Source organism: Mustela nivalis (genome assembly GCF_964662115.1).
Source record: "Mustela nivalis genome assembly, chromosome: 4".
NCBI classification, from domain to species: Eukaryota; Metazoa; Chordata; class Mammalia; order Carnivora; family Mustelidae; genus Mustela; species Mustela nivalis.
Genome location: NC_139023.1, coordinates 125,705,578 through 125,729,809, shown reverse-complemented (window position 1 = coordinate 125,729,809; position 24,232 = coordinate 125,705,578). Strand labels below are relative to the sequence as shown.

At 36.4% G+C, this 24,232-nt stretch overlaps 1 protein-coding gene across 1 annotated transcript in view; it reads right to left on the bottom strand.

Annotated features, from left to right (window-relative positions):
- GLRB (glycine receptor beta) overlaps nucleotides 1–23,552 on the bottom strand; it is a 102,243-nt gene extending 78,691 nt beyond the window's left edge. The window contains exons 1-2 of the mRNA XM_082728462.1: nucleotides 23,277–23,552; nucleotides 21,440–21,589 (exon numbers count right to left, since the gene is read on the bottom strand). Coding sequence (XP_082584588.1) covers nucleotides 21,440–21,561 — 122 coding nt within the window. The 5' untranslated portion in view covers nucleotides 21,562–21,589; nucleotides 23,277–23,552. The remainder of the gene's footprint in view (nucleotides 1–21,439; nucleotides 21,590–23,276) is intronic.
- Between the last annotated feature and the right edge of the window lie 680 nt (nucleotides 23,553–24,232).

Below are 24,232 nucleotides of genomic sequence, written 5' to 3'. Positions count from 1 at the left end.
TATAAAGAACTCCTCAAACTCAACATACACAAAACAGATAATCACATCAAAAAATGGGCAAAAGACATGAACAGACACTTCTCCAAAGACATACAAATGGCTAACAGACACATAAAAAAATGTTCATCATCACTAGCAATCAGAGAGATTCAAATTAAAACCATATTGAGATACCACCTTACACCAGTTAGAATGGCCAAAATTAACAAGACAGTAAACAATATGTGTTGGAGAGGATGTGGAGAAAGGGGAACCCTCTTACACTGTTGGTGGGAATGCAAGTTGGTGCAACCACTTTGGAAAACAGTGTGGAGATTCCTTTAAAAATTAAAAATAGAGCTTTCCTATGACCCTGCAATTACACAACGGGGTATTTACCCCCAAAATACTGACGTAATGAAAAGAAGGACCATCTGTACTCCAACGTTCATAGCAGCAGTGGCCCCAGTCACCAAACTGTGGAAAGAACCAAGATGCCCTTCAATGGATGAATGGATAAAGAAGATATGGTCCATATATACAACGGAATATTATGCCTCCATCAGAAAGGATACAACTTTTGTATCAACATGGATGGGACTGGAAGAGATTACACTGCGTGAAATTAGTCAAGCAGAGAGAGTCAATTATCATATAGTTTCACTTATTTTGTGGAGCATAAGGAATAACACGGAGGACACTGGGAGATGGAGAGGAGAAGTGAGTTGGGGAAAATCGGAGGAGGAGACAAATCATGAGAGACTGTGGACTCTGAGAAACAAACTGAGGGTTTTAGAGGGGAGAGGGTGAGGAGTTGGATGAACCTTATGGTGGATAGTATGGAGGGCATGTATTGCATGGAGCACTGGATGTGGTGCATAAAATGAATTCTGGAACACTGAAAGAAATAAAACAAAAGAATTGGGGGAAAAAAGAAAGTCTTAATTAATATTCCTGTTCAAGAGGGGTTTTTCCTAAAATTTCACGCACTGTTGAAAGGCAATTTGTGCAATATGGCTTAGAAATGGGACTCCAAAGACAAACAAGTATATGGAAAAAATAACAATCTGCAGCTCTGTAAACTAATCTTCTGGAGCCCACAGAGACAGACCAATGAACCATAACCAGTTATCTACTGTATGGTATAGAAGTATCAGTCAGTTAAAACCTGTTTGGGTTGTACAGATCCTGCATGGTTATGTAACGGAGACTTGAGAGAAATATAGTTGATGCCCTGGTGTATATCAGAAGATTTTGTTTTGGCATCTGTGTTCTAGCCCAGAATAAGTGGCAAGGATAGTAAGTGCAATATACTGTTACCAGATGAAATCCCTTTTTATGTTTCCCATGTAATAGGATTCTAAAACAAAACAATTGTTTGTCTACTTTTCTTCTATCATTGTGAACCTCGTAGACAAGCTGGAAAAAAAAATAAAAATGCTACTGAAGGTTACATTTTCTACTTCTTTGTGAGTTTCTGCCATTGTGGAATCACTCTAGCAACTGTCCCTGCTCTCCTGCATTACAAGCTTTCTCTCTTTACCAGAACCTTCTCACCACCTTGTAAATATCCTTTATTATCCCCCATCTGTAAAAACTTTCCTCTTGACCCTAAGTTCTTTCTGACTATAGTTCATTACTACTCTGTTTCTTTTTACATCAAAATTCCTCAGAAGAATTTTAATATTTTCAGCCCCCATTTCTTCACTAATGTCTATCAAATCCAATATAGCGAGATTTTGTAACCATCTATAGAAAAAAGTCTTATCAAGGTCAATGATGTTGTCAAATGTAATGACCTATTCTCAATGTTCACCTCTCTCCAGCTAACAGCAGTATCTGACATTGTTATTCCCTACCCACCTTCTTAAAAGATTTTCTTAATTTGACTTCAGTTCAAGTAAAAGATGCGCCCTTCAAATCCAGTCTTTCTTTCGCTAGCTGCTCCTTCCCATTCACCTTTGCCTGCTGTTCTTCATTTTTTCAACGTCATCTCCAGTCATTTCTCAGATGTTTTTACTTTCCTAAGACACTTTCTACATGACCTCATCCACATCATTAATTTTAAAACCTGCAATTTATACCTCCAGACTGCACCATTCCCCGAAATTTCTGATCCATATTCAACAGCTGAGGAGACATTTCCTCTTTAAAGTCTAATAGAGACCCCCAAATGATTGCACCGAGACCAAACTCTTGATTTTTCCCTCACTTCCTATCTATCTACTCTTAATGTAATCTTTGATAGACCTCTCAGTAAATGAAAAAACTTCATGTTTTCTGTTGCTCAGACACAAAGCATGGGAATCACCCTTTCAGTGACCTACAAGCTTTCTGACTCTTCCATCATCACTCTGTTCTTGGACTCCAGACTGTTGTTTGAACACATAAAGCCTGCTTCAGGACTTTGGTATTGGGTGTCTCTTTCCCTTAATCAATGTTCCTCTAGAGATTGCCATGGCTTTCTTCTTTACTTCTTTTAGCTCTCTATTCAAATCTTACCTAATCAGAAAGATATTTTTAACTAACATGCATAAAATAGCAACTCCCTTACACCCCCAATTCTCCTTATCCTGCTCTCTTTTTCCCCACAGCACTGATTGCTGGTATTGTGGAGGGCATGCATTGGATGGAGCACTGGGTATGGTGCAGAAACAATAAATTTTAGAACACTGAAAAAAAATAAATTTAATTTTTAAAATATTCATGTTTACATGTTCATGTTCTGTCTCTTACTAGAATCAAACTTCCTGAGGGCAAAGAACTTTGTTTTGGTCTCAGCTATATCCCAAGCACCTGGGTCAGGGCCTGGCACAAACTAAATGCTCAATAAAGAGTAAGTGAATAAGTGATTAATTTTTAAGACATGAAATGAGAAGTAGACAGTATGTTCATTAAGGGTCAGAAAGAGATTGTTTATTCTAAGTTAAAAATTTTCATTAAGAATTGTGAAATAATGGGTGCCTGGGTGGCTCCGTGGGTTAAGCCGCTGCCTTCGGCTCAGGTCATGATCTCAGGGTCTTGGGATCGAGCCCCGCATCGATCTCTCTGCTCAGCAGGGAGCCTGCTTCCCTCTCTCTCTTTCTGCCTGCCTCTCTGTCTACTTGTGATCTCTGTCTGTCAAATAAATAAATAAAATTTAAAAAAAAAAAAAAAAGAATTGTGAAATAAGGGGCGCCTGAGTGGCTCAGTGGGTTAACAGTGCCTCTCTGTCTACTTGTGATCTCTGAGTGTCAAATAAATAAATAAAATCTTTTAAAAAAAATTATGAAATAATATAAATGCATTCAAAAGAGTAATGAGTAATTACTCATTGAGTAATTACCCAATTATAATGAGTAATGAGTAAAAGAGTAATTTTGCCATTTGTTTATTTGTTTGTTTGTTTTTAAAGATTCACTTGAGAGAGAGAGAAAGCACAAGTAGAGAGAATCCCAAGCGGACTCCTGGCCAAGCATGGAGCCTAACACAGGGCTTGATCTCACAACCTGAAGTCAGCACCTGAGCCGAAACCAAGAGTCAGTTGCTTAACTGACTGTGCTACCCAGAGGCCCTTGAGCCTTTCATTTAAAGCTACCTATAGGACTACTCTCTTCCATTCCAATGATAAGCCAGCATTGACTATACCCACCTAATTTTGATAAGCAAGAAGATGCACATTTCCAGAAATAACTTACAGGAGTCCATCTTTATCTTGAATATTTTAACTACACCTCCAAATGGCTATTTCACCTTTTTCATATAATTCTCATTCTAGACAACTTAATCTATATTAGTACTACCAAAGGTCTAATTCTTGATGCAATGCCAAATATTATTTTAGTGTAAAAATTTGTATTTTTTGAATCAAAAAAACCACACTCAAACTTTAAAAAAATAAATCATATTTTGGTAATTACATATAGTGTTTCTATGAACATTCTTGTACATATCTTTGAGTAAACATGTACACATTGCCACTGAGTATATATACACATAGAAACAGAATGGTGGTTGAATGATAAGGAATGTGAATTTTCAGGGGTTTTTAGATGCTGTCAATTTACCTAGTGTAATGCCAATCTGAACTTTCACCAGCAGTGTATAAGAGCTATAGTTCACATTCTGGCTAACACTCTTGATATCCGCCCCCCCCCTTTTTTTTTTTATTTTAGCCACTCTGGTGGATGTGTAATAGTATCCCATTGTGATTTTAATTCACATTTCCTTAATCACTAGTGAAGATGCTTATGGCCTTTTGTCTATAGACTTTTAGTCATTTTCTATTAGGTTGCCTTTTTCTCAATAATCTCTAGTTTTTCATATGTCCTCAATAAAAGTCTTTATTTTTGTGTATGTCCATGTATTTGGAAACAACCCAAAGTCTCCAAAGTAGACTAGAAAAATAAAGTGTAGTGGTTCATAGAATACTATGCAGTAATGAGCTACTGAATATTGCAGATGAATCTCATAGATAAAATGAACAAAATAAGGTACTCATTAAAGATATTTACTGGATTATTCCATTTATATGTAGTTGAAAGGCAAGTTTAATATACTGTATGGTAATCTTCAAGAAGGCAATGAGTAATTGGAAGAGGACATGAAGTGGCTTCTAAGCTTTTGAGTAAGGTGCTATCTCTAGGTCTCAAGTGCTGGTTACACGGTTAAATGTGAACTTAAGCTGTATACTTATGATTAGTGCATTTTTCTGTATGCATATTAGGCTTCAGAATGTTTAAAACAATACACACAAAAACAACTTTTGTGTTTAACTGTATGTGTGTGTACACCTACATGGACAGACACAAACATCTGCATATATACACACGAAAAGAAAGACAGATTGACTGTACAAAGCAACAAAATGATGATACTAGAATTACTGGTCAAAACTAAAATTCTCTAATATTCTATATGAAAGGGAGTAAATGCATTCACTTCAAATTTATTATGGTCACTAAATGATAATTCCCTTTCTTATCTCTGAAGAATTGGACTATTGCTTTTTATCTCTTAAAAACATAGCCAAAAAGAACTGTGTGTTTTACACTTAATTTCATTTGTAGTTACGCCTTTGTAGATCTTACAGTATGAATATATGCAGTTTGAAGAAAGAATGCATCATATACTGTTCCGTGACAATAGTAGCTCAGAATGACTTATTTATACAACTCTCTTGGTAACTAACATTCAAATTGAATACCATTAATCAAACTAACGACAAGTTTTTATGTGGTGGAACACACATCAATGAACAGGAAGACTGTAAGGCTGTCCACTCAGAAACTGACATTCTGTTATTTAGATAGAACTTCAGTGAGTTTTCAATCTCAGTAAAAGACCGCAAGTAAACCTGTTATGTTATTTGAAAATGATAAAAATATAAAAAGGATATGTGAAATCAAGATAAAGAAAAATGAGTTCTTGTTGGTGAAAGTAACAATTAAATAAATACAAACTGGAAAGAAAGCTAATTAAAAAAAAAAAAAAACCTCGGACTGAGAATCAAAAGACCTAAGTTTTACTCCCAGTTCCTAGCCAGTGGTATGCCTTAAGAAAGCTATTTGACCTTGGTTTTATTACTTCCAAATAAACAGGATGGGTTATGATATGTTATATGAGGAAAAAATTAGTCTAAAATACCCATCTGGATTAGATATCTAGAATACTATTAACCTTATGACCTTAAAAAAGCTACATAAATGTGTTCCACAATACAAACTTTTCATATATAAAGGTGAATGATGTTGCCTGCTAGATTCACTGTATCAAATGGGGCCATATGTCAAGCATATGGTGCCCACCACTGCATTGAAAGAGTGCACCACAAATGTATTCAACCAGTCCTAGTACTGAATCTATGACAATCTATGTCTAATCAAGCTACCCAGATATTTCCTCCATGATTAGTTTTTCTGCCTATGAAAATTAGCCTAATAATAGAAAAATGAGATCAAGAACAATATAAAATATGCAAAATTCCTTTGAATCCCTAAAAAAGGGTTCCATAATATACTACCATAGGTAGTCCACTTCGTAAAACTTTTACAGTTCAGAAAATACGTTCACATAAATTTCAAATTATACCTTCAGAGAAGCTCTATGAAATAGGTAGAGATTATTATTTCCAATTTACAGGTGAGAAAATTGAAGACTGGAGAGGAAAAACAATTGTTCATTCAAGGTCACAAATGTATTAATGTGTTCTAGACTAGAACTAAGGTCTTCTGACTCAGGACAACATTGGTTCCACGTGTCAAAATTCCAAATAATCTTTTCTCCCAATTACTGTGAGAAATTCATAAATCATATTGCTATTCTTTCATTTTACAGATCAGAATTTTTAAGATCGAAGATTGCTTATCTTGGAGGACAAGTCTGACTTGTCCTTCATGCTTACCCCCTCTCTCTGCCTGCCTCTCTGCCTACCTGTGATCTCCGTCTGTCAAATAAATAAATAACATCTTTAAAAAAAAAAAGATGTTATTTATTTATTTGACAGATGGAGATCACAAATAGGCAGAGAGGCAGGCAGAGAGAGAGAGAGGAGGAAGCAGGATCCGTGCTGAGCAGAGAGCCCAATGCAGGGCTTGATCCCAGAACACTGAGATCATGACCTGAGCCGAAGACAGAGGCTTAACCCGCTGAGCCATCCAGGCGCCCCTCCCCCCACAACACTCTTAATTAAATAAATACATCTTTCAAAAAAGAAAGAGAAATAAATGCTTGGATATATATTGAGCATCACAAATCTGTTGACCCTATGAAACAGCAGTTCTCAAAGTGTAGTCCACAAGGATCTAAAGGTACCCAAGACATTTTCTAGTGGTCCACAGAGTCAAAACTATTTTCATAATAATAATTATTATTTTAAAATACTATTTACTTTGTTTCACAATACTGACATTTGCACTGATAGTGCAAAAGCAATAGTGAATAAAACTGCCACTGCACAAATCAAGAAAATAATATTAATAGGCACTAATAGTCATTGTATTCTTTACTACTGCATGTTAGCAGTAATTAAATAAATAAATAATTTAAAAATAGTGTTAATAAGTGATGTTCTTGAAGAAGAAATTAAAAATTCTAAGTTTATTGAATTTTAAAATTTAAGTAAAAAGTTAAAAAAAAAAATTTAAGTCCACATTGTCTTAATATTCTGTATGAAAAAAAAATGGGAAGTATCCATGCAGCACTTCTGCTGCATACGAAACTATGTTAACTGTTCCTATGTAAAGCACTCAGGTGAATGATGTTCTAGCAGTGGTATTTTTATGGAACACCATTTTCATGGAACACCACAGAAAGGCTATGGTCATTTAGTTTTAAGATATCTAATGAATAATTTTTCAACAGCAAATCAAGACAGCTTACAACTTCAACAAAAACTAAAAAGAGCATAGCATTTGTTGCCAATAAAATAATGTAAATTTTCACACAAAATGTGGAATTTTGGGAAACAATATTCATCACCATGACCCTGACAGCTTTTCAATACTTAATAGACTTTCCAGTGAGATCAGAAGTGACATAAAATGGATGTGACTTTTTGATATTCTATAAGGAAATGTGTCAACATTTGCAAAGGCCAGCATACCTATATTTTCCTAATGACCAATGCAGGATGTTATAAAATCAAGTTTGGGCAGAATAGCCATTCACTGTAACTACAGTTAATAGGACTATACTGTATATATTTTTTTAAAGATTTTATTTATTTATTTATTTGACAGAGAGAGATCACAAGTAGGCAGAGAGGCAGGCAGAGAGAGAGAGAGGAGGAAGCAGGCTCCCTGCTGAGCAGAGAGCCCGATGCGGGACTCGATCCCAGGACCCTGAGATCATGACCTGAGCCGAAGGCAGTGGCTTAACCCACTGAGCCACCCAGGCGCCCGAGGACTATACTGTATATTTGAAAATTGCTGAGAGAGTGAATCTTAAAAGTTCTCATCACAAGAAAAAAAATGTGTAACTTTGTGAGGTTTAATGGATATTAACTAAACTTAATTATAATCCATTCACCATATTTACATATCTCAAATAACTATGTTGTACACCTTAGACGAATACATTGTTACAGGTCAAGTACATCTCAATAAAACTGGAAAAAAAGCAGAAATTAAATTGTTCAAAAATAATTAAGACATAAAAAAAATGTGAACAGTAATAAAATTAAACTCTAAGAAAAAGTGTATAACGAGTTTTACACTTGCAACAGAAAATAGAGTGTTCACTAATCTGATTTCAAAATTTACACTGCAACTATCACTTGTTAAATTTTGACATGGCATTAAAGAAGAATATTCAGTTATGAAAAGGCTATTAAAATACTCTTCCCATTTCTAATTACATGTCTGAGGTCATATTTTCTTTACCTATTTCTATCAAAGCAATATATCACAAGACCAATATGAGAATCTGGCTGTCTTCCCTTAAGCCAGCCTGAAGAGATATGCAACAATATTAAACAATGGTTACTCTCCCTACTATTTTTATTTTTGAAAATATAGTTATTTTCACAAGAATTAAGTTGTTTATGTTAACGCGTAATGAGTAGGCTTATTTTAAGTGATTTAATAAATTTTTAAAAATTTGTCTCCATTTATAATAAGGCTGTATTAGTAGCTATAGCGCACATAAACTGAAGCTCTTTGAGTCCTCAATAATGTTTCAGATTATAAAGGGGTGCCCAGACCAACAATTTGAGAGCCACTACCATGCAGTGTGAACTGAAGTGGAGACGATAGGACAGAATTCAGGCTTCCAGGTAAGTAACTGCAATAAGAGATGCCAGGTGAAATTATGAGAGCCTGGCAAAGACCATACTAGTCGGGATGGGGAGAAACAGCAGATGCAAGAGTCATTTCTAAACAAGAATCAACAGGAAAAGTAACTGATGAGATAATCAGGGAGACATCTCATGGAAGAAAGTTGCTTCAGCTATTTCTCACAAATGGCTGAATACAAAGCTGGGAAATGCAGACGGAAGAGCTGGTTCCATACATTAACTCTGGGGTCCAGTAGAATACTGAAAATAATTATCGGGAACTCACGTGGGTAGTTACTCCTAGAGGTAAAGATGTAGAAAGAGCTACAGATAAAGCAGAAATTACTCAGGGGAAAATTGATGAGCAAGAAACTCATTAGTTCTCATTACAATCATTAGTTTTTACCAAGTAATAGAAGGACTCAAAGGAAAGTCAGTAGATTTGGTTAAAAGGAATAAAGTATCTTTACCAAAAAGTACAATGAAGCAGCAGTTAATGTCAACAGGAGAGTACGTATTCAGAATACTAAGTGATACATATTGTTTCATGTGCTACCCCAATAGTGTATGGCTTTCATAATTTAAAGAAATTCAAGGAAAGGAAAGGAAAGGGAAGAGAAGGGAAGGGAAGGGAAAAATAATTAATGAATATCCCTGAGAAAGTATAGACCATTGTAGTCGATTAGTTTAAGACATATGGCAGTGAACACAGGGAAAACAAAACAAAGTTAATGCAACAGGACTATAAAAACGTTCTTTTTTTCTCAACTGAGAGACCCTTCTGTAACTTTGTAAGCCCTCAGAGGAAAAAAAAAGAGCCAAAGAAAAAAGCATATTGAAAAGTTGGGACAGCAATGGTAAGATAATAGAGGTAGGTGTCAGAAAAGGGTGGAAAAGATGGGACAGGGACTGAACAAAAGAAGTCACTTCCTGTTAGGTCAGAAGCAAAGGAGAAAAGAAAGGATGATGTTATAGGTAGCTTTAGCGTGAAGACAGGGAGACACTGGGTGAGTTCCTGCCCAATGGCTTCTTTTTTTTGAAGCAAAAGCTAAGAGTGCATGCTAAGATTCAGGATAAAGGATGAAACAATTATTAGAGAGACAGAGAGAAAAATAAAGCACTAAGGGCCAAGTACAAGGATTATTGGAAACATAGTGAGGACCCAGCCAAGACTAGATCACCACACAAAATAAATCAATACAGATTCTTAATAACTGAAAACATCTACATCTGTAGAATTAAGCCAAAAATATTATAATCAAATGAGTACGAAACTTCTGGATGATATTAAAGAGTGCTACAGTTAGACCCCTGGATCGTTTTGTTAGCCACCCCCATGGTATAACAGAAAGCTAACTATCAGTGGAGAAGAATACTCACTACACATCCCGTCATTAATAAGTTGGCCTTTTTATTAGGTTATTCTCAGAAATCAGAATAGTAACCTTCCCTGAATATCACAAATTCATACTATTGTTCTCTCACAAGAGGACTAATAAAGGTCAGATGTTTCAAGTTACCCAACATATTCTATTAGTGATTTAATCAGTGTTTTGCTGTTATTCCAATCAGAGCTCTAGAAATATTATTTTGTATTTACATCATCTCTCAGAGGAGCTATTTGTATGTGCATAAATTTGAATAATTTGCTTCATGAATTCTAAGTGTAAATTTCCATGAAATATCTATGGTTAAGGAACTCATTTAAAAAGGGTCTCTGCTTTCTGGAACACAGAAGCGATGTGCCTCTTTTAGGTAGTAGCACAGAGAGAATAGAGAAGAGTTCTGCAAATATATTCTGAAAAGACTTTACTGTATTATTGTATTATTCATCTCCAAAGGGAAAAAAAAGTACATTTTTATAAGTTAAACTCCTTAATTTGTGAAAAATTGGCAAGCTAAGAAAGCAAACAGTTCACCTTCCGCATACATTATTCTACTTTGGGATTCAGTTAAATGCTTACATTTTGTTAAACCAAGTTCAAAATTTAGATCTCTTTGTAATTAACTTGGTCAAGAAGCAGAGTTTTGTGTATTTTTCTGTTGGTTTGGCTTGACTGGTTTTGAATCTGAAAGCAAAACAGTGACAAAAACAAAAATAGTTAACACAGAATATAAAGGTACCAAAAGAACATTGAATAAAACTTGGTAAAGTCTTACAAGATACAGCTGTCATAAATGAATGAATGAGTGAAATTAGGAGACCACTGGGATCAAACCTCCTTATACAAATGAGATGCCCCCTAAAATTAGTGAATTACTGAAAGTCATAAAGCCACTCAACAACAGCTCTAATTGAGATACAGCAATGTTCTTTCGCCTATACTACCATGTCATCATGAGTTAGCAGACATACAAAGGGAACTTTAAACAATACAGGTTTAGAAGTGCTACCTTTAATCACAGTTCCAGCGAGCCACTGACCAATCAAAAGACTTGTTTTTTTCTGTAGCGTCAGTGACCCATTTTATTCTGCTTGATTTAGCAAGCATAAGTGAGGCTCTTAAGGAAAGAATTTTGAAGTAAGCAGAATATAAAACTGTGTATGTGTCTGTGTACACACACACACACACACACACACACACACTTTCACATATAGGTTAAACATACATGCGTGAATATATATACATATACACACACTTTTATATTTTGCCCACTTCAAGATTCTTTGCATAAGAGTCTCATTTATGTATGCTACATAATAAGTGTGTATGAACACTTGTTATATATGGTTAGAGTTAATACATTGTGTTAACAATCTAAATAAATTGTAAATATTTGAGGTGAGATGGATGTGTATGTATATATACACATATATATATATTAAATAAGATGTGCATATATACATGTATTAGAGTTAATACATACATAATATAGTTCAACTAGAAAATAAAAGATATCATATAAAGATTATTTGTATTAAATAAAATCAAATGTCAAAACATACAATATGGGTAGCCTGGGTGGCTCAGTCATTAAGTGTCTGCCTTCAGCTCAGGTCATGATCCCAGGGTCGTGGGATCAAGCCCCATACCGGGATATCTGCTTGGCTAGAAGCCTGCTTCTCCTCCCAATCCCCCTGCTTGTGTTCCCTCTCTCGCCGTGTCTCTCTCTGTCAAATCAATAAATAAAATCTTTAAAAAAAAAATACAGTATGGACAAAAGAGATTCAAAAAGATCAAGAATAGGGAGTGAAGGGGCACCTGGGTGGCTCAGTGGGTTAAAGCCTCTGCCTTCGGCTCAGGTCGTGATCCCAGGGTCCCAGGATCCAGCCCCGAGCAGAGAGCCTACTTCCTCCTCTCTCTCCCTGCCTGCCTCTCTACTTGTGATCTCTGTCTGTCAAATAAACAAATAAATAATTTTTTTAAAAAAATTTTAAAAATAAAAAGGAGAGGGAGTGAACATAAGTTCTAATCATAGACTCATGAAATTTTGAGAACAAAAAAGAACTTTCACATTCTATAACTTTCCAGTGATGCTTGACTTGGGTAATATCCCTACCCAAACTATGTTTAATCACTGTAGCAACAAAGAACCACCCAAAGAAATTCATTTTATTTTTGGACAGTTCTATCATATCCTTTAAAATTGAACTTGTCTTCCTCAATGTTTCTCTTTGGTCTTGGTTCTATAACTTGACATCATACAAAAGAAGTCGAGTTTACCTCATGTGGTAATTCCGCAAGCAGCAAGTAATTATTCTTCTATTCTTCAAGAAAAACAACCCACAGTGCAATTGATCAAACAACAAATTGTCATGTTCCTTCAAACCCTGATCATGATTCCCTGGACAAACTCTGATGTAATTCTAACCACCACACACGATAGCAACCAGAATTTATACCCACCATATTAACTTTTTTTTTTCCTTTCTAAACATAGTATTTCTATCAGTGTCCAAGACAAAAGTATTAAATAGCCATCACATGCTATTCATTTATATTAACCTTATTCTCAACTGAAACTTCTAATTATTTTAAAACTTTCATAAGACAAGGTACTACTTGAGATGAGTCCTGAAGGACTACACAGGAAGTTGTCATTCTACACATAAACAAGTCTAAGCATAAGCAATGGCAAAAGAAGTTTAGGAGTGAAAACTGATCAGCCTTTCTAAAATAAGTGAGTTGGGAGAAATTGGCGGGGGAGAGAAACCATGAGAGACTGTGGACTCTGAGAAACACGCTGAGGGTTTTGGAGTGGACAGGGGTAGGGGGTTGGGTGAGCCTGACGATGGGTATTAAGGAGGGCACGTATTGCATGGAGCACTGGGTGTGATACATAATGAATTTTGGAACACTGAAAAAACTTAAATTAAATTAAAAAAAAAACAGATGAGAAAAAAATCTACCAAAGGAAAAATAAAATAAAATAGGGTAGTTTCACATAAAGTTTGGGATGCAAATTACAGAGGCCCTTGAAAGTCAAAGTAAAGAGTCTGCACTGGGACCCATCAGGCAATAAGAAGGCACTGTGGGTCTTGAATATAATATTAACAAGATGAAAATGGAAACCATATGCAAAATGAATGATAATGAACAGAAAATATAGGGTAAATAATTAGAAAAATATTGATGAAAACTGTTCAAAATGATGGTAAGTGGAGAGGCAATGAACCTGACAGATATAGGAAATAATTCTAAGAGATAGAAAGACAGGTTCCATTTAAATTTCATGCCTGAGTAGCTAGAATAATGAGGATGCCAGTTTTAAAACCTGGGAAATTATTTGGAAAGGGAAGATCATTAATTCAGCTGACGGCAAAAGAAAAGCATGCCACTCAGCTGGGACTGTTCAACAGGTAGCAAGAAAATGTATAACTAAACATCAGTGAACTATTCAACCTAAATATGTTATAGTAAGAATAATGTAGGCAATTTTCAATCGTATTCATTACCAAGATTACCCATACCCTTTTGCAATTGCCTTTCATCTTTTGGCCAATGCAGTTATCATCAACATTTCCACTAGGAAGAAACTAGAACTAAACTAAAATCAACCTATTCTATAAATCAATAGTAGGTAAGTAAATTAGAATAGGAAGAAAATGGCTAATAGTATACTTACACAACATGTAGTAGCTTTTTGATTATTCAGTATTCCTACCCTTCTACCACATAAAACTGATGTGTACAAATGTTATTATCAAGTGGTACAGTATATCTCTAAAGGAAACAAAAAAATTTCTCATAACAGAGGGTAACGCTTTAACTCACATTTTTTTTTTCGTTTATGAACAAACTAATATAAAGAAATCACACTTTTTCCATTAGTGCACACAGAATCACAGTAAAAATTTCCTTGTCGTGATTTTAAAGGTAGAGTACCAATGGTCTGGAGGAAAGATCATGAAGAAGACAGGATAAATTCACACTAACATGACCACACACTAATGTAAGTAATAGCAGCCCTCACCTAGTACTAATTTAGGGCTTATTATTAAGCTTCTCCATACCTAAGATAAAAGTTTGGGCCAAGTAGGAGAAAAGATATTTTAAATTTAACTTGTAAACATATTAGTGCACTTACTATAAGCTATCAGACACTTGAAATTCAAACAGTCCTCAACAAATGGTGGAAGTTCCCTAAGCTCAATGATAGTAAACTATGGCAACACGTGCTAAGAGGTTACAGCCTGGTCAAACTCAGTATGTATGTATGTATGAATTTGAAAGATTTATTTATTTACTTGAGAGAAGAGCATGGGAGAGAGCACATGTGAGTGTGGGGAGGGTAGAGGGAAAGGGAGAATCTCAAGCAGACTTCCAGCAGAGCACAGAGCCCAATATGGTGCTGGATCTCACAACCTTGAGATCACAACCTGAGCCAAAATCAAGAGTGAATGGGTCACCAATTGAGAGGCCCAGTAAATTCAGTATTTAGAAGTGTTATTATATCTGCTGGGAGCACAAATAGAAAGGACAAGTAATGTTTTTACTGAGATAATTCTGTCTTGTTTTATTTTTGTTTATTCAAACAAAAATTCTGCAAGTGTATTTTATTTTTTGAAAGGTTTTATTTATTTATTTGACAGAGAGAGAGAGCAGCAGAAGGGGAAGCAGACTCCCCATTGAGCAGGGAGCCTGATGTATGGCTTCATCCCAGGACCCCAGAATAATGACCTGAGCCAAAAGTAGATGCTTAACTGACTGAGCCACTCAGGCAACACTGAAAGTATATTTTAACATGTTCTGGTTTCATATATAATACACATATAAATATAAGTATGTAAACCTACACCTTCTTATAAATTATGGTAAGCATTAATTGGATCACTTATGTCTGTCATCCTCCAATCACTATGTAAGACATATTTCTGCCTATTGGTTTAGATCAGAAAAGAGAAGTATTTTCTGGGTTTGAAAGAGATACTTTAAAAATATGATTATTCATGAAATTCCAAGATTAAATTCTACTACTGAAGGTTTTTAAATCCTTATTATTAATATAGGACCAAGATATTATTTATTTTATATGGTAGAGCATCCCAAGGCAATGCGCCAAAAGTAAAGGCAGATCTGTCTAAACATGTATTGAGATAAAATTTTCAAATTATTCTATCTCATTCTATTGGACAATAGTAAGGCCACAATCAAATATAATATATTAGAATCAAAGAATCTTAAAAATCTGACAAATTGAAATGACCTTAAGTATCACCATCTGGTCTAACCACCCAACCAATGTTCAAACTTTCTATAAAATGTCTGCCAAATAATTACCCCTCAATGCCAAGTGACACCAGTCATATAGAACTCTACTACTTCCCTTCCCAGTCAATTATATTTAGGCAGAACTCTTATCAGAAAGTTCTTCCTGAGAGCTAAAAATATCCTACCCGTAGCTTCAGCTCATTAGTCCTGGTTTTCATTATTGGTGCCAACTGCCAAGTCTACTTTCTCATCTACATCACAGTTTTTCAACAATTTGAAAACAACTTTAAGTATCTCAGTTTCTTTCAGTCTCCCTAATATGATAATGATTTTAATGATCTCAATTGTTCTTATTTCTCTCCCCTGAAAATATGACTAGCACAATGCAGAAATCTCTGTAAGTCTTGCTTTAAATATCATCCTATTAAGTAATAGAGTAAACATAAAATTGGTAAAATAAAAATATTAATTTAAGTAAGTATATATACTCATTTGTATCATATATATTGTTTACATGTAATGCATATATATGTATATAAATCATTACTGTATTATCTATTTTTTTCCCTCAAATGATCTCTACCATACTGTGTTTCCCCCATCCTATACTTGCACAGATGATTTCTGGGAAAAAGTGCAATTTATACTTCCATCTACCTTTTTTAGTTTCAGTCCATTACTTTGACCCTTCAAGATCATAGTGGAAACTAATTCTGTCTCAGATATTCATTATATGTCCCTAAGTCACATGATTCTCAGTTTGGATAAGTCTCTCCTCCATACAGTCTTATTTTAGTCATTGATAAAATGTTAAACACGATAAGGCCAAAATTTCATCAGGAAACATCATCCAGGTTGGAAAAGTTTCACTAATTACCCAGTTGTTAACTTACCTAGTTATCCCTATACTGAGACCATACTTCTAAATATAGTCCATAGGGACTATATAAGTTATATTCAAGTTCCTTAACAAAATCTAAATAGAAGATTTATAAGAACCAAAAATCTTTGGATTTTTATTCACTCTTTAAACAAATTTTTATTGTATGTATAATTTGTGTCACGCACTAAATTGATATCATCTCTGGTGATTGAGTAGTAGATGCTACTCCCAAGAAGCTTACAATCAGGTGGGGAAAGCAAAAATTCTAATTGATGATTGCCATAGTATTATAAACATGATAGACAATTAGGGATATATAGAAGTATAGAGTGTAATTATCTAAATCAAATTATCAGATTAGGAAAGATTTCCCAAAGGAGATAGCAAGGTTTGAGTTTGAGGTCACTGTGGGTCCATCAGATTAAAATCTGGTTATATGGGTGTGGTGCTCTTCAGAGAGAGGTCTGGGCCAGGCATACAGATTTAGGTGCCTTAAAAAGAAAACCACTGGCTCAAAATGGTGTCACTTCAGTCAAGTCACCAAATATGGACCTAATACCTTACCCGACTACATTTCAACCTACCCTAAAAATGTAGTGTTAACTGGTTAGTCAGGAATTTCCTGACCAGCATCAATGAGGAATCTGTCACATGCGCCCTCTCCATCCCCCAAAAGATGAGGTAATCTACCCAATAAAATCCCTTGCCCTTCCCCTTAAGGGAAGGTAGCTTGCCTGAAGCAATCCTTTCTTTTGCTAATAACTTCTTACCACATTGTCCTTCCCATAAAAACCTTCCATTTTGTATAACTCTTCAGAGCATCTCTCTACTTGCTAGATGGAATACTGCCCAATTCTTGAATTTCTTCATAAAGCCAATTAGATCTTCCAGTTTACTCAGCTGAATATTGTTTTCTAAGAAGAGTCAACAGTGAAAGATGATATTTATAGCCACAGATTTAGACAAGACCACTGGGGCAGGAATTAACTAAAGATAAAAAGAAAGCATTGGCATTTCAGGTAAAGGAAAGCATACTTCCAAGAGGTATGAAAGATCAAGTGTATATGAGACCTGACTCATATGTGCTGGGTGGGAGGATAAAACGACACAGATGCAGGTGTCAGAGGCCAGTTCAGCAAGAGCTGTGTGTGTGGAGCCAAGAAATGTGCAGCCAAGAAATGAGCCAGAGGCCAGTTCATCAAGAGCTTTTTCTATGAAGCCACAGAAAGCTATGGAGGTGCTTGAAGGGTTCTAAGCATTAGAATTACTTGCCTAGATTAAAGATTTAGAACACATCCTCTAGGGTCAGTGTCCAATATGAATTGATGGAGGAAGACAAGAAGAAGGGAGACTAATAAAGAGTTCATGAAAATGGGTGGAGAGAAGTAATTAACGCAGTGCCCACAGGGAAGCGAAAATGAAGGACATATTCTGGAGGTGAGAAAGATGGAATTGAGAAGTCTTGGACACTACTGAATTTGCTTCAGTAGAAAGAGAAGGTCTAAGGAGATGCCCAGCATTTTGGTTGGTAAAAGAGGTAGTGGTATCATTTCCTAGATAAGGAATGCATTACTCCTGTATCAGGAGTGATGGGGAGGATTTCTGAACTCAAGTGTTATCATTTGAAGTTGAGTTTGAGGTCAAAATAGGATAGCCAGGTAGAAAATATTGGATGTATGGATATGGCATTCTTCAAAGTCTGAGATGGACATAGAGCCTTAGGAGCTAACAGTGAATACATGGTAGTTACAGCCATAGATTTGGATGGAATCACTCAGGCCGACTCCATAGAAAGAGGAGAGACCAATAAATGAAGGTTAACATTAAATTCAAGCTGTAAATAAAAAGCTTACTGTATCCAAGGACTTAATCAATTTTTTTCCTCATTTATAGTTTATTTCTTATATCTCAATGTGTTTTAAATTTCTGAAGTTTTTGAAAGGAAATTTATCAGAAACCTTGTCAGTGTGGTACTACTGCTTCACTTATAAACATCAAAAACAATAGCATAAATTTATGTTATAGCATCTCAAAACAAAGTAAGTTAAAAAAATATATAGTAAAAGAGCCAGTAAAAGTTTATGATACAATTCAAGCTCAACATCAAAATTAAGCCCTAGAATTTTAAGAACCCTGAATTTTCTATTCCTTCATTTTAAACCCTTTTTAAGTCTTGGTTGGGGGACAGAATATTGTTACAATAGTAAAATGGGAAATCTTTGTTCATGTTTGCAATACTCACACATTAACTGCATGTGTGTATACAACCTCATTGCTTTCTCAATTCTATTCAAAAAGAAAAAAAATGTAAAGAAATAAAAATACCACAGAGGGAGATCTCACCATATTGAAAAACATTATGGTGGTCTGTACCTAACTTTCATAATCTCAAATATTCCTCTTAGTCACAATGTTTTTATACTTTATCAACTCATACAAGATGGACTAACTGGATCATTCTCCAAGATACAAAGGATCTGCATATTCTTTCACAGCTCATTATAATAGCTGAGATTCTTAATCTGGATATTCCAAGGAATTATGTATAATGGATCCAAACACAGCCAGAGAAAACGCTATTGTCTTCTGAAGTTCATAATTTAGTGTCAATAAATCAAAATTCTTATAAAATGCTCAAACAAAAAAAATACATAAATCTTATTCTCCAAGGCACACCTGTTTTTTAATAAGTCAGATTTTTGGCAGCATCACCATGGCAACTGTTAATAAAGTTTTATCTAGTCTCATAATTATAATAAGATAAAATAAATAAAATAAAATTTTAAATTTCATGGTAGAAAATTTCAAAAATAAAATTTCAGTTAATTACACAATGTATTTAAAATACCATGATATGGGCTTACCAAGTCTATGTTGGGCCTTCTATTTGTCAATTTAAATGTTCAGCAAGAGAACCTTATTGTTTCATTCTTAACCTACTAGATTTAACTTTAAAAATCTATCTTAAATAACTATAGACATTGAAAACATATAGCCAGTTTATATATAAGACAATTTAATAGCATAATTCTGAAAAGGGACAGAATGTCTTCTAAAGGACTATCGTAAGATATATGGTAGTGACGGGTATCTGGGTGCCTCCATTGGTTAAGCACTGGACTCTTGGTTTCTGCTCAGGTTGTAATCTCATGGGTCATGAGACTGAGCCCCATGTTGGGCCCCACAATCAATGGGTAGTCTGCCTGAAGATTTGCTCTCTCTGTACCCCCAAAATAAATAAATCTTCAAAAAAAGGGGGGGGGCACCTGGGTGGCTCAGTGGGTTAAGCATCTGCCTTGGGCTCAGGTCATGATCTCAGGGTCCTGGGATCAAGCTCTCATGCTCATGGAGCTCATCATGCTTTCTGCTCAGCAGGGATCCTGCTTCCCCCTTTCTCTCTGTCTGCCTCTCTGCCTACTTGTGATCTCTCTCTCTCTCTCTCTGTTAAATGAATAAATAAAATCTTAAAATATTTAAAATATTTTTTAAAAAAAAGATACATAGTAGTTCTAAGACTTGCTGTTGCCAGCTTCCGAACTCTTTGATTCATGACATTTGATTGGGGGCAGAGGGTGAGGGACAGGCAAGAGGTAGTGGAAGAGAGTTCTATCAGCTTCCACATATAGAGAAACCTGACTGATTGAAGCTGGCCTAACCCACACATAGAGTCACCATGACTGTAACATGTATGCAACAGTTTGTATCAATATGCCAACATGCATCAAGTAAAAAATACAAAAAGAGCTAAAACATGAGAATGTGTCCTTTCCCTTGGGAGGAGTAAGGCCTGACAATGTCCATTTTGCTAACAGGCTTATATCCTGATTGTGACACCAAAACTCTGAACACTGAAGAATAGTAATAATTGCAGATGGTGATTATTCCTAAACCTACCCCACGAGATACTTCATATCCAACTGGAAAGACAGCTAAGGAGGGACATGTGAATGTAACTCAGGGCCATCCCGTAATACACACAGAAATCTGGCCCTGACATCAGACTCTGCAGCACTGAAATAAGTAGGACTAATAAACTTGAAAACCAAGAGATACTTCTAAATCAGGAACTTTATTTAATGCTAACCTATATGTACATGATACTGACTCCAGACTTCCAGTCTCACATGGTCAGACAGATATCCATCCCAAAATACCAATTTTAATATCCTTTCTTAACAAAATAAACTTCCCAAAATGTTCCTATCTCATACGGAATATCTACAAAGCTATCATGGTCTATCTTTGAATAATGTTGATTCTGAGATGTCACCCATGATCAATATGACATTTAAAACATCTTAATTAAAAAATGACCTATAACAGCAAATTAATTTTTATTCCAGATCACGGCATATGTGATCTTATTGCCTAAAGATCCCTTATATTTATGAAAGTTATTTACTTACAAACTCTTCAATTGCTCTATCCATTAGGTATTATAAAAAATACGCTGTTATTCACCAGTAATATTAACCATTCCTATTAAAAAAAAAAAGTCCAAACCACAAAAGGAGTTGGTGTTTCAGATTTAGATTTTGTTTTTACAAGTAACTTCAAATTTCGTGACATATTTTTTGAAAAATATCCTTTTCTGAAAAATATTTGAAATATTTGAAAAAATATTCCTTTTTTGAAAAGGAAAAATATCATTTTTTGAAAAATATCCAATTTTGAAAAAAATAATTTTCCAATCTAAGCCCTTTACAGAAAAATATTGAAATAGAAAACTGATCTACCATGGGAATTTTCTTCTTCCATGCATCAACATAAATGAAATATACCTTAAAAATCATACTATAGCTAATTTTTAAACTGATATTCATTTTTAGGAATTTTTAAAACCATCTTTTTGAACTGCTGTTGATCAAAACATGGAATTTCAGTATCCAATTATAGCTCCATATTTAGAGTAAGAAAGAAATAGTAATTTTTTTCCTAATTTTATAAAATATGTACATAAATTGTATAATCCTAGAGCATGAACAAAACTTTATAAAACTTTATCTTAAGCACTAGGTATTAGTTATCACATTCTAAACCTCTCCTGTGAAACCAATGGGTACATATTCTGATATGAAAAGTTCTGCTGATATGCTTTAACAAACCACCTTACTTTGATAAAAAATGCACTAATATATCTCCATATAATAATATAAGACATGAAGGACGTACGATGGGCATAGATACTGCTTCTTTTTCCCCTTCCCTTTCTTTGAAGACTTCTCTTTAGAATAAGCTTCTTCAACCCATAAGGAAATTAAAATAAAAAAGGCAATCGCCAATAAAAACTTCATCTTGAAAGTTAAGTTTCAGGAGATCAATCTACAAGAAAGAACAAGAAAAGGTTTACATAACGTGATAACAATACGACTGTAGAGAGTATGACCATTACTACCCAAAGGACAAGTACATTTGTACATGAAATTCTCATTGCTCAAACCTATGTGGTTGGCCTTCATTATATATTTGTGAGTAAAGGTTAAATGGAATAACCGTTCTTAGAAAATACAACCCCAAGGAGGTATAAAAGATAAGTATGCAAAATTTCTGATTTTATGTTAGAGAAAAATCATAAATTGACATTGAATTGCACAATATTCAATATATGCTTAGAAAACTACCTGCAAGGATGTTTAACACAGTGTTAAAATGGTTTCCTTCTTCTTGTACATTTGGATTTTTTATTTCCTTTTTCAATTTCTACATTTTTGAACTTTGCATGTATATTTTTTCAAAAATAATAAAACTATCCTAATCACAAAGATTAAAGAATTGACAGAGATAAAAGAAAAATATTAGCATCAAAATTTCACACTTTAAATTCGGTGTTTTTATTTATACACATTAAATTTGCAAGTTACCTTTTACCCAAAACGGGTGCATATTGACTTAAGGTATTTTGTTGGCTTTCCCACTTTCATGATATTAAGATTGATCGAAGATGATTTTTGACTCTACATTCTAGGTAACATAATATGGAAAAAAAAACTAGCAAGTATGGTCAGACTCTTTAACATAATCTTCTTAGACCTATTTTAATAACACTTTCTATGCTCAAATTATAATTATATTCTTGCCGGTCCGATGCATCAAGAAAAAAAAAAAAAGAAGAAGAAGAAGAAGGAGAAGATGAAGAACTTTAAGCGTCTAGAAACACTGGAATATTTATTGAAGTCCTTCATTTCCAAACCATAAATTGTTTCTCCATCATTGTTTTCTGCAGACTAAGAGATCTATCAGACTCCTCACCATTGACTTAATTCCTCTCACCCTTATAATCTTGCTTCTCCTGTGTCATATTTTGCACCTCCCTTTCTCCCAGGAATTCTTATTTTCTTCCATGTATCCTTTACAGCACCTATGGCAAGCCAGGGGGCTTCTTCCCAGGCCCCCTCTCCAAGGACAACAGAGAGGGCTCATCATGCCCAGAGCAACAACAGAAGGTTCTCCTCTGTCAACTTCCCACTGGAGTTCCCTTCCCCCATCCCACGGTGGCATCGGCTTCCACACACCTCTGCCCACAGCAGCAGGTACTTCTCCCACCTCCACATTCTTCCCCAGGAAAACAGGAGGGCCGTCCCAACGGTTTGAAGGGGCCAGAGAAATCCAACCCTATGCTCCCTGTCTTCACCTCCAACCTTTCAAAGGGGACAGCTGCAATGACTGAAGGAGCTTCACAAAACAACGCAAGGAGCCCTCCCCGCACATCCTGCGTTCTCCCAGTTCCCCCAGCTCTCAGCATCCTTCCATCCGGAGCGTATCCGCGGACGCCACCGGATCGCTGCATCCCTGACTCGGCTGCCCGGCACCCCGCGCCCCTTTACCCACGCTGGGCAGCACTCGCCTCCTCCCCCTGCACGCCGCAGTGCTCCCCGCGCCTCCACCACCCCAGGCTTGACCCGGTCCTTCCGCAGAGCGTTTTTTCCCGTCCCCAGACCACCGCCGCCTCCCTCTGCGGGTCCTCTCCTGCCCTCCTCCCCCACCCCAGCCAAGAGCCCCCGACACCTACCCGAGGCGCCCCCGCCCGCAGCCGCCAGGCGAGGACGCGGCGGCTCGGGGCCCAGACGGCGGTGGCTTCTGGGGGTGCGGCGGGCGCAGAGCGGGGGCAGCTGCGTCCCCGCCGCCCGCGCCACCGCCGAGCTCGGCTGACGCGCCTGCTCGGGCCGCGGAGCCTGCGCCGTGGCGCCCCGCCGCCGGGCGTCCGCAGCCGCGCTCCGGGCCGCTGCGGGTCCGCGGGCCGCGCTGCCGGGAGCCAGGAGGGCTGGCGGGACGGCGGGATGGCGGGACGGGGGAGGGAAAAGGTGTTCCGAGCGCGCCTGCAAGGACGTCACAGCACCTTCCCCTCCGGGCACTGGAGGGGTTTCTGTGAAATGTAGTCCCCCTGCAAGGGACTAGAAAAGACGGGCGCGGGGAATGGGGCATGAGGACCGTTTTGATACAGAGGTTGGGGGGAGACTTTTTAAGGGGCTGGAATTCATTTAGGGTCAACTTTGGATCACTAGGAACAGAAACAGGAGAATAACAGATGACCTTCTTGGACCAGGGCGGACAACGCGTAGTTTCTGAAATTCAGTCATCGGACTCAACATCTAACGTAATCGCTGATTCTTACCAACAATGTCTAAAAGCCTGACCTTTCTAAGCAAACGTAAATTAGTCAAAATCACTGAAATCATGTAATCCTGCACTTGACAGTTTCAAAACCCTTGCCCTGCATTGTCTCCTTTGGCCCTCACAAGGTTCATTCCTGGGCAGGTTTTATGTCGTCATTCCCGTTTTGCAGATGAAGAAAGTGAAGTTCAAATACATTAAGGGATTATTTAGTGTTACATATTTTGAATGGAATTTACCAGAGACTCAGTCTGATATTGACAGGTATGACATTGGCCTTCTGGTAGCCAAGTGTTGGTTGTGGTCGTTTTCTAAGAAGCCTTTCATTTGACAAAACACCTTTGGGTGGCAAAC